Genomic DNA, 12,040 nt, shown 5'->3' on the forward strand with positions numbered 1-12,040 from the left:
ATGTTAATAATTTGGTAGACATTTTCCCATGAATTCTTCTCTGAATGCGCATCTAGTTGGTGGATTCCCTTGATATCATCTTTACCTTCTCTTCACTACCTAAAAATCAGAACTTATGGTGAGATCTATAATTTTACACTGACAGTTGGGATTATGTTAATAATTTGGTAGACATTTTCCCATGAATTCTTCTCTGAATGCGCATCTAGTTGGTGGATTCCCTTGATATCATCTTTACCTTCTCTTCACTACCTAAAAATCAGAACTTATGGTGAGATCTATAATTTTACACTGACAGTTGGGATTAATATGTTAATAATTTGGTAGACATTTTCCCATGAATTCTTCTCTGAATGCGCATCTAGTTGGTGGATTCCCTTGATATCATCTTTACCTTCTCTTCACTACCTAAAAATCAGAACTTATGGTGAGATCTATAATTTTACACTGACAGTTGGGATTAATTATTTATGTATTTTAGGGATAATTAAAATATATCGTTCATATATCCCTGAAATATGAGTAATCCGTGACATATGAAATGGTAGTAATGTAGCAGACCTTTTCCCATGAACTCTTCTCTGAATGCGCATCTAGTTGGTGGATTCCCTTGATATCATCTTTACCTTCTTTTCACTACCTAAAGATCAGAACTTATGGTGAGATCTATAATTTTACACTGACAGTTGGGATTAATTGTTTATGTATTTGAGGGACAATTAAAATATCTCATTCATATATCCCTGAAATATGAGTAATCCGTGACATATGAGTAATCGGTAAATCTTTTTTCATGAGATCTTTAAATTGATATCTAGATAGATTTGAACCTCGATTATTTTGAACCTTGACAATTTTGATGTTATCTTTAAGATCTTTCAGTTTTCACTTACCCAAAATCAGAAGTTATGGTAGGAGCTGTAATTTTACACGCTAAACGGTGTCATATAAAATTTACATGTTTCCGTAACTGTTAAGCATCTCATTCATATATCCATAGCATCTCTATATCGCACCTGAATGGATATACACGTGTATTTCCATTAGTTGGCTTATTACTTCATAAACGTAGAAATTATCCAATTTCCGTCACCAATAGAAATAGAGTAGGATCATCTCCATTATAAAAAAAACCAGTGGCGAGATGATTACTTTTTTTTTCTTCCAATCGTTGATTTGTCTATTGTATGGTTGTGACTCATTCTAAATATAGCACTTCCGAGTACTCCCATGAATTGCATCCATTTTTAATTCGCACTAAAAACAAATCACAAGTATCCACTAAATTAATCAATAGGTGTAATATAGCATTGGTCTCTCCACCACTTTTTTGGTAGAGAGGATCTGAATCCTTTTAGTTCTTCATGAAACGGTCAACTGACGTGTTTTCTCTTATGTGCAGACACAATATCTAATGTCGCGTTGGGGATCAGATCCAGACTCTCTCGGGTCATACTCGTGTGATTTAGTCGGGAAGCCTGCCGATCTGTGCCAGCGGCTCCAGGCCCCAGTGGACAATCTTTATTTTGCCGGAGAAGCAACGAGCACAGACCATTCTGGATCTGTTCATGGAGCGTACAGCGCAGGTATTGATGCTGCCGAAGAGTGTCGAAAACGTCTCTCAGTTCGTCATGGCATCTCCGACTTGTTCAAGATCGTTTGCAGGGAGGAAATGACTGAGGTCATGGTTCCTCTGCAGATATCTAGAATGTGATAATTAAGTTTCCAATTTATTAATTATACTCTTTATTTATGTGAAGACAGATTCCTTTTTTTTATTGTTGCTATGGATGTTTAGTTTATGAATGCATTATTAATAAAATTGATCTTTTTAGTTAAATCTTTGCGGTCACTTTCTGTGTATTTTTTTAGTTAAATTAGAATTGATGAGGACAAGTTTATCATCAATGGGCAAATTTTTGCGCTTTCCCCAAAGAGCTAGTGTTTCAACTTATCCAGGATGGACTGTAAATCCTTTCTAGATAATTTGCCATATTCCAAGACATGCCGAGATATTTTGCTGGAAGGGATCTGTTTACAAGCATGTTTTTTCTTCTTCTGGAAATCACCTTCTACCTTAGAAGTAGTCATTATAAATCACATTTCATCTTCAATTTTTACATAAACAATTAGTGGGTTTTTGTTCCAATTAACCACCTCGTAGTCAAATTTATGTTATTGGATTTGACTTGTATTTTAGCTAAACCTAAACATTAACAAAGTGGCATTAGCAAAGTGAGTAACGTGCCTTAAATGTGAAAATTTTAAGGGTATTTTTAGATTTATAAAGCAAAACTTGACTGGAAGGTGGTTGATTGGAACCCAAATCTATTGTAATTACGTATAAATAAAAGGTGGTTTATGTATAATGACTCTATCTTAAGGTGACTTCTAGGAAGAAAAAAAAACCTTACGATTATTATGTTTTAAATAGTATTTGAGTTATTTTTTAAGATAATGCTACCATCATTTTTATGGAGTATCACCCACGAATTTCATGAGATTTTGATTGAAAGAAATTATCATCCGGTGCAGAATTTGTTATGCAGATTTTTCACTTGATTTTTTTTCTATTTATGGGACCCACAATTTTTATAGACCATAGCTCAAAAATTTTGAGGTATTATTACAGCAAAATCATGTCAGTCTACTTGAAAATTATTGGGTTTTTTTAAAAAAAGATATTTTTTTGCTAAATAATTAGCAAGATCGACCATTTTGCTAATTATTTAGCAAAATCGATATTTTTTGGTCAACAGTCTAAAAAGAAGTCAATTTTGAAAGACACCCTGCTCAAAACATACAAGACTAGTAGTCCCGTATGTTTTAAGTGCACTAATCCGAGATTAGTATATTAACTAAAACATACGGGACTACTGGTCCCGTATGTTTTGGTTTGTAGCCTCCTCACGGAGACTTATTTGCTTTGTCCTCACATGGCTTCGGAGATCAGCGAAGAGCTCGGCGAAGGACTCGGTGAGAGTGACGTGGCCGAGGTTGAGAGATGCCGAGAACAAGATCTGACCTTGAAACCTTAACACGAACTCGGTGGATCCGCCGCCGATGTCGACAGCGAGGACGCGGCAGTGAAGGACGGGGAGGAAGTGGAGGATGCCGAGGTAGACGAGGCGGGCCTCGTCGGCACCGGAGAGGACTTCAATGTTGAGGTTGAGGTGAGGCCGAGCGAGGGAGAGGAGGTGGGCCCGTTGGGGGCGGAGCGGAGGGTGGAGGTGGCGATGACGCGGATGAGGAAGGGGAAGGGGAAGGGAGGAGAAGAGGTAGGAGAAGGACGGAGGCGGAGAGGGAGCGGGAGATTGGGGGGAGGGGGGATTAGAAGGAGGTGAGGCTGCGGCCGAGGAGAAACGGGGGAGGTGAGGCGGTCGAGGGAGCTTGAAGGAGCTCGTGCCCATGCCGATGGGCGGGGAAGAGGCGCTTGGGCTCTGTCTCCATTGATGGCGAAGGAGATGAGATACTTTTGGTTGGATTGGAATCGAAGTGTACGCTGAGGAGTGATGGGGGAACGCTAGTAGAAGAAAAGATACATGACTATTAGTCCCGTATACTTTTGGTTTTTGTTTTAGCTAGCGATTAGTGCACTCAAAACATACGAGATTATTAGTCCCGTATGTTTTGAGCAGAGTGTTTTTTAAAATCGACATCTTTTTGGCCAACAGGCCAAAAAGAGGTCGATTTTGCTAAATAATTAGCAAATGATCGATTTTACTAATTATTTAGCAAAAAATGTCTTTTTAAAAAAAATCCAGAAAATTATTATGTGGTAATTTTTTTTAGTTGTGTTCTTTTCTATGCATGTATGCTACCCACCATTCTTATGGGATTTTAAGCACAAAAAATTTGTCAATTTGCATAAAAATTATTGCATTTTTATTTGACATTCTTTGTGCATATATAGCTCACAAGTTTTGCGGGATTTCGACCCCATAAAAATTGTCATCATGCATAAAAATTAGTTTGTGAATTTTGCATTTGAGTCTTTTCTATGCATATAGTAGATGAACTATTCTAAACACTGTAGCCCACGAATTGCGATTTCTACCCAAAAAGTATTCATCCCTTATTAAAATATTGTGTACTAGTTTTTTATTTAACTTTTTTTCCATGTATATATTCAACCCATCATTTTTCTGTGATTATGACAAAAAATTTTTATTGTCCCTTATAGTTGTTATGTGGTAGTTTTTTATTGGTCGTTTCTTCTGTGCATATATGAGAACCGCCAATTTTTATGTACTATAGCTTAAAAATTTTGTGATATTTCGACCGAATTTTTTATTGTTAATAAATTATAATATTTAAATTATGTATAAAAATTATTATTTTATGAAAACCATCTTTAAAATAGAACGGTTACGGTAAGCACCTTCAAAATTTTATTTTATACAAAGACCATGACTTTCAATCAACCACTTTTGGTCGAACACACTTCGACCCTATCTTCTCTAATCGCTTTTTTCACCACCAAATCCATTTTCTATTGCAAATTGATCAATGTCTCCTGTAATCTCCAGTGTCTTTCTCTCACCCATTGCTTTAAAATAACCCCAACTAATGGTGTCGGTGTTCACCAACGTAGACATACTCTATAGTTTCAACTACATTACACTTATACATCCTCACTTTATTTTGGCAGCACATATATACCGTAAAGTTTTTAACTCTTTCACTTGTATACTCTCACTTGTTTATAACAACACTTAGCTGTCCCAAGAAGTTTTTAAACTTTCATTTAAATATCACCAAAATTTTTAAAATTTGTATTTAAATACCATCAAGTTCGCATCATGCTCATTATTGGTTTTCTATATGCATTGCAAATATTCAAGTATGTCCATGTGCATCACATGTACACTATGCTAGCTAGTTGGAGTAAATGTTTTTGTACTAACAGAGTAAACTAAATGGGGAGTTTTGAACTAACGGAACGGCTAAGCCACAAGATGGTTTTTAACTAAAGAAAGTGGTACAAGTAGGTTCTTATGAAAGGGTAAACAGAGGGAGTTTCCATTTAAAAAAAGGAAAAAATGTGTCAAGGCCACAAAAAATAAAGTCAATGTGACCTAGCCCCCCGTGTTATTTTTTGTGTGCCGAAGCCCCTAATACATGAAACAATTATTTTCAGCACCTATTTACATTTCCAAGACAGCTCAGAGACAAACATTTTTACAAAACCCCAAAATGCTCCCTCTCTCTCTCTCTCTCTCTCTCTCTTTGAGTCTCAGCCTCAAGAGAACAATCAGTTCAATGGCGGAGGAGCAAGAGGTTGTGATCGTCGGTCGTCGGCCTGGCGACGACGGTGGAGCTGCAGAGCCTGGACGTTCATAGCGTCGTGCTGGATAGATCCGACGGGCCTAGGACCACGGGCGCAGTGCTCTCCTTGTTCCCTAACGCCTGGCGTGCTCTCGATGCTCTCAGAGTCGCCCACAAGCTCACCTCGATTTACCCACCGATGGAAGAGTAAAAAGCTTCTCCCTTTTTACTCCAGACCAATTTGGGTGAAAGTTTGTTGACGGTAATTTCTGTTGTGAGCAGTGGAAGTGTTACTAATCTTGAGACTGGGGAGGAGTTCTTGATCAATTTTACTGGGAACATGTACTTGATTTGATTCGTGTGTCATTGATGGTTCCAATTTGATGGAAATTTCTATCATCTTTTTGACAGAACTTCCGTCATCTTTTAGGCTCGTGCGTGGATTCAGGTTCATTGATTCACATGGTTCATGTACCTTCTTCCCTCTCTTTGCCCCTCTCCCTCTCCAATTAAAACCCAACACCTTGAAAAAACTATTTGAACCCCACTCTCTCTTGTCCCAAATCTTTCTACGTCCATCTCTGAATCTTGGGTCCTCTACAAGATTTGATCTTGATTGGTGCTCCGAAGCTGACCATGAATTGATAGATTGAGGTCAACTTCCTTCTATCTGTTCTTTGTTCAATCTTGAGATTGGGGAGGAGCTCTTTTTGTCAATTGTGCCATCGATTTCCAATTTCATGTCATTGATGGTTCCAATTTTTTCTTGCTGATATATTGTATGAACAAGCCTAATTGTGGAAATATTTAAAGAAAGAGAGAGTATTCGGATGAATATCTCCCTACATGAAGTTGCTAGGAGTTATATTATGAAACATCTTTTTTGTAAGCTACCTAAAATGTGTCTTTGATACAATTATGAAGTGGTTAAAGCTATTGAGGCACGTAGCTAACTTGATAAGATTGTTCTCTTGGTTTAATTAGTTCTTCTTTTTAACTCTCAATTTGAACATCTTTTTTATGGCATGTCCGTTTCATGAGATTCTCGCTCACCAGTCACCAAATTTCTTGTTGTAAGGCATTAAGATGTTAATACATGTAAGTCATTGGTCCACTTTAACAATGCAAGTAGGATATTCAATTGCAAATGTCATGCGCACAAAATTAGGATCTTTATGCAGTACTCACCCTGTCTTTTTGTGTAATTATCGTAAGTGATAAAAGAGGACGTGTCTTTCCAGTATGGGTTCATACTGATTGAATGTTATGATTAATTACTAACACTTTTATGTTATCCCCCTCTGTTATTAAGAGAGAGAGAGAGAGAGAGAGAGAGAGAGAGAGAGGGAGGGAGGGAGGGAGGGAGGGAGGGAGATGAGTTCAGGTTTGATCTCAAAGCCAATTCATGATAATTTGGGCAATCAAGTTGCATGCTAATGGAGATAATGGTCATTAATAAGGTTCGCAAAAGAGAACATATTATTGATCCTGACTTTTGTTATATGCAGGTGCCATAATCATGACTAAATTTTACCAAATTGGTGTGCAAATGAACAATTTAAATCTCCATCTTCCACCGGACTTGTAGCATGTCTTAGATACTACCGCTTGCTTCTGGTAGTTTTAGAGATACGATGTGCATGTTAATTTGTAAATATGATTCCTCATTAACCTATGAACAGGAAATAGATCTTCGTAAATATGCAAAAATATCAGATTTCATTACATTCATACGTGTCCACTTGCCAGATGCATTTCATTCATTAGGGTATAGAGTTTTATGAATCATGTGTTTGACTATAATGTCTATCTATAATATAGTTGATACATTTTGTTTGCACCTCTTCTAGCTGAGAGTCAGCCATGAGGTGTTTGTTGTGGCTTTGCAAGTTCATGTATCAAACACAACAGAAATTGTTTGGCTGCCAAATGATTGGAACCACATTTAGAATGCGTGGCATTATTGTTATCATTATGTTGGGGGTGTTTTGGGGATTCTTGAAGAACTCTTGCATAGAAATTCGGTCCAAAAAGCTTAGGAATTTTTGCAATCAGAAATTCTATTAGTAACTCTAGTAACTCTCATTCATGTTTGGTTGCATATTATCTGTGATCTTTTATCCACTCATGTTAATGTTTGTGTATAAATGTTAATATTTCCCTTTATATGTTAACTTATGGACATTTATGTTAATGCTTGCTTGTACATGCTACATTTCACTGTTACATGTGCATGTTTATCAGCAACTGTTAACGTTTGTTTCTTACTGTTATATTTTATGTCGTGTATTATTGTTAATACGTTGAACAGTAGTATGGATTCTTTAGAGCTTCTTTATCTGCTACGTGGAGGCCGTACCGATGACCATGCAAGTTTAATATGTTAAATATATGCCTATCTAGATTTTTTGTATGTTGTGTTGTTATGCAATTTAATTTTCATCTCTTGCATGGTAAATTTACAGGTCATGAAAGCTCTAATAGATAGAACAAGCATGTGGTTAGAGACATTTGAAGGCTATAATCCATGGGGTTGATACGAATCAAGTAACTACTCCCGATGCTGAGTCGGATGTCATCCGTGCCAGGCTATCAGCTGAACTTCTAATAGAAGGATGACAACAAAAGAATTAAGCAGAGATATTTGATAAGGATGAGAGAAAGTTGTTCTAAAAATTGATTGGTTGAATCAATCATGTATGTATTGTGCATATTAGTTTAGTTGTGTAAACAGTTGATGTGGATGACAAACAATGCAGCAAGCTTGACCTTTTTTGTTCTTATTGTATTTTCTAGTACTTTTGCCACTATATGTTTACGTTTTGTTTTGATGCAACATATATTTTAAACAGGTTCAAATGAAAAGCTACATGTTTGCTTGAATGTCAATATGAAAAGTCAATACTTAACATGTACATTTAACAAGTTAACATATTCAGTTGCATGTTATCATGTTATAAAGAAGGCTGACATATAATAGTGAAAGTTAACATATTATGCTGAAAGTTAACATGTTCATAAGAAAGTTAACATATGCAGATGATAGTTAACATATACATCTGATAGTTGTAGCACCAAGACATTTTATAGGAAATACAAACAGTATACCCCAGCTAAACAAGTACATTACACAAAACTTCTTACATTCTTACAGCTGATATTGTTTGAGTACACAATAGCATTTTCGTAGCAGCATATTATCATTTCCTTAGCAGCATATTATCATTTCTTATATCTAAAAGTTAACATGTTCAGATGAGAGTTATCGTCTTCAAATAAAAGTTAACATGTTCATGTTAAAGTCAACATGTTAGAATGAATTTAACATATATAGCAGAAAGTTAACATATTCATCTGAGAGTTAACATGTTCAAGTGAAAGTTAACATGTTCACGTTGACGTTAACATGTTCGGCTGAAAGTTAACATATAAATCAGAAGTTTAACATGTACCGTTGAGAGTTGACATTTTCAAGTGAAAGTTAACATATTCATGTTAAAGCTAACATGTTTGTGTGAAAGTTAACATATACATATAAAATTTAACATGTACAACTTGTAGTTAATATTTTCACCACCACGTTTTTGTTCTATAGCAACAGTTCAAAACTGCCTCCCTAGACCGAAAATCGTTGCCTCTGATCAAACACAACAGTTCAAAACAATGCTTTTTTGCTCGCTACCACGACGCTTTTTACCAAATGACCAAATAAATAGAACAATATATTTCTGGAAGATCATATGCTTTTCCAACTAATCAACTATCCAGATAACCTATATTATCATAGATCAATTTCATAAAAGTAGAACATCAATCAAATTGCTTTACTAATGGGAACCAAGGAACATATTAGTACACAACATCAAAATGTAAGTAAAAATATTTGATTACATTCATAGAATAGAAATACAAATAATTACATTTACACTATGTCATCCGACTTCAACAAGCTTCAATCCGCGCAAGGGAATCACCAAGGCCAAACTGCATCAAAAATAAAAACTAGATAAAGGCAATACGTCCTATATATAGAAATAAAATGAAGCTAAAATTAATTAACAATGAAAAATGATTAGATCAACAATAAAAAACATCAATATTCACATAGATATAAGGGAATAACTCCATACAAGCAGGTTTTAACAAGACATGACATGCAATGTATATGGCATAATTCCAACCAACTCAACATAAAAACCAGTTCTCTCCCACTAGTTAGATACATATATAGTTATTAGGGGAAGACATTATTTCCGCTTGTGATCTCATTCTTTATGCTTTGGAGTAGCTCAAAATTAATATAAAACAATAAAACTATTAAAATAACATTAAGTATCTTCTTATGAGATTTTTACCTCTATAGCAAGTCTGTGATCCCTAATACCATTAATTTACAGAATAAATCAGCATAACTAAATACCAATAACAAAGATTAATTCAAGTGATTATAACTAAAATTTAATCAAATGACAGAATTTAAGAAAAGGAAAAGATTTAAACCAAGGTTAAGGGGAATTTAATCAAGTCTGTGATCTCATTCTTTATGGGTTAAGGGGAAGGTTTCCTGGGTGTGAGACGAGGGCAATTTCGGAAGGCTTTGAAAAATACATTGAGTACATGTACAAAAGTGGGCTTTTGGGTTGGACCACATTATTTTGTTTTTTTTGGCAAAAAAAAAAAGGGGAAAGCTGATGGGACTGGGCCACATCATCTTCCTGATTTTAGGGCCTTAACACATTTTTCCCAAAAAAAAAAAAATCCTCTCGAAAATACATGAAGTGTCCACTTGCACTAATATAAAATATTCACAACTTAAACAATGGCAATGCCAGCTAGCGTATGTTAGTTGCCAAACATAAATATAAAAATAAACACCAAATTGGACTATATTTTAAGGCCCTTAAATCCGATGACTCCTATGGTCCTTCTATATTAATTCTTAGCTATTCGAAGATGGCTTATTAGTAACATCTGCAGCGGAGAGAGAACAACCCCCGAACCCACCCCTGAACCCAAATAATAATAAAAAAATCGAACCCCCACACACAGAGTCAAATCACATTTAATAAATAAAAGAAAATTAAAATAGAAAGTGCCTACGCGTGAGAAATTAAAAAAAAAGAAAGAAAAAAGAAAAAAAGCCTTACTTCTTACTCCTACTCTTCTTCTCTTTGATAAGCCACAACCATAACTATTCCTATGTTCTCAATTTTCACTTCTTAAGTAGTCTAACCTTAAATCTCAGTTAGCTCTCGTGGCCCGAACAAAATTTTTTGTCAAAATTTTGAAGCATTTTCCCGATTAAGGTGAAGAATCACTACATTAATTCGTTGTTAATATACTTGTTAGTTTATGTATTTGTATAGTCAGAGGAATTGGGTTTAATTCTGTCAACATTGAGAAACAAAATGCCCTAATTTAATGCTAATTCCTACTTAATATCTATTGTTCTATGTTGCAGCAGTGAAGCCAAATTCATGATTTGTCGTTGGCTTGTTGAAAATTTCAAATCTAGCAAGCCTGTTCTTGTGTTTATTTATTTTTTCATTTTTAATATTAATGCTTTGTTGATGCTTGTTGTGATGTACAAGTTATTGTGATTTACGTACTGTTAAAAAAATATATCATTATTTGTATTGAAGGAGAAGTTGCAAGAGACATTTGATTTTTTAGATCAACTACTTGATAAATTTATTTCTGTTAATTAAAGGGCGTCACCCACGATTTTAGAATCGACAACTTACATCGAAGGAGTTCATGCAGTAGCTCTTGTGAATCCTATGCATCTGTACCTTCGATCGTTAGCAGTTACTGCCAGGCATAATCAATCTTTTATATATTTTGGTCTGATCGACGTTTATATTTAATTTTTGGCCCCCAACATGCATGCATGGGATCCTGGATACTCCACTGATCTACTAGCTAGAGTGAATTAACAAATTAGCAATCATCATTGTAGATGGCCGCAGAGAAGAGAGGTAGCATTGCCTTTTTCTCAAGCTATCGACCACCGGTGCCGCTGGACGTATTCTCGTGTCCCCGGCTTCCACCACCGGCGTCGAAGCGAGATGAGCTTCCCATGACCGATGGAGTCTCCTACAATTACAACGGCCGAGTCATCCCACCGGAGGGCCTCAAGACTATCCTCATGCGCCCGAAACTGGCCTCCCAGCTGGGCCTCTTCAAAGAGGATCAGGACGGCATAACCTCCGGTCGCCTCTCGGGCATGGTTTTCGTCTCCGAACGAGGCAACCTCGAAACCCTTCACGTAGCTCTTTGCTTCGTTAATGACAACGTCGAGGTCTTCAGTTTGGCCGATGTTTTCGGCACATCCGATGATGTTGTTCGCATGGAAGACAGCGGTTGTGTCGCCGGTGATTATCTCGTCTATGTCACCACCAAGGACCCCGCTGTTGATCGCCGCCAGCCCTGGACTGCAGTTTATAAAACCAACCTCAAGACGGGAGCAACTCACCGCCTCACCCCAAAACTGCAAGCTGATCTAAGCCCCTCGGTGTCGCCGTCTGGGAAGAAGATAGCGGTGGCGTCGTTCCAGAGGAAAGCTGGTTGGAACGGCGAGATCGAAGATCTGAACACTTGTATTGTTGTGATGAATGTAGAGAGGCCCTTGGAGCGCAGGTTGGTCGTAAGGAAGGGCGGGTGGCCGACGTGGGGAAGCGACAGCGTCATATTTTTCCACCGCAAGGACGACGAGGGATTTTGGGGCGTGTTCCGGGCCGACATTAGCACGGGAGAAACGTCTCGCGTGACC

General features: G+C 36.8%; 1 protein-coding gene, 1 long non-coding RNA gene and 1 pseudogene across 3 annotated transcripts in view; all 3 read left to right on the top strand.

The window, feature by feature from the left end:
- The window catches only part of LOC109827207 (probable polyamine oxidase 4), a 9,772-nt gene extending 7,932 nt beyond the window's left edge, over positions 1-1,840 (top strand). Inside the window, exon 10 of the mRNA XM_020394174.1 lies at positions 1,403-1,840. Within this exon, the coding sequence (XP_020249763.1) occupies positions 1,403-1,714 (312 nt within the window). The 3' untranslated portion in view covers positions 1,715-1,840. The remainder of the gene's footprint in view (positions 1-1,402) is intronic.
- A 3,351-nt stretch (positions 1,841-5,191) lies between these two features.
- Positions 5,192-8,051, top strand: LOC109827209. Of its 2 annotated transcripts, none has more exons than XR_002243361.1 (2): positions 5,192-5,922; positions 7,734-8,051. It is a non-coding gene; the product is annotated as an uncharacterized LOC109827209 (long non-coding RNA). The 2 variants fall into 2 exon arrangements; XR_002243362.1 differs by having other exon boundaries at positions 5,192-5,530.
- A 2,435-nt stretch (positions 8,052-10,486) lies between these two features.
- Positions 10,487-12,040, top strand: part of LOC109827208 — a 1,934-nt pseudogene continuing 380 nt past the window's right edge.

The sequence above is a fragment of the Asparagus officinalis genome, unplaced genomic scaffold (genome assembly GCF_001876935.1).
Source record: "Asparagus officinalis unplaced genomic scaffold, Aspof.V1 AsparagusV1_Un89, whole genome shotgun sequence".
NCBI classification, from domain to species: Eukaryota; Viridiplantae; Streptophyta; class Magnoliopsida; order Asparagales; family Asparagaceae; genus Asparagus; species Asparagus officinalis.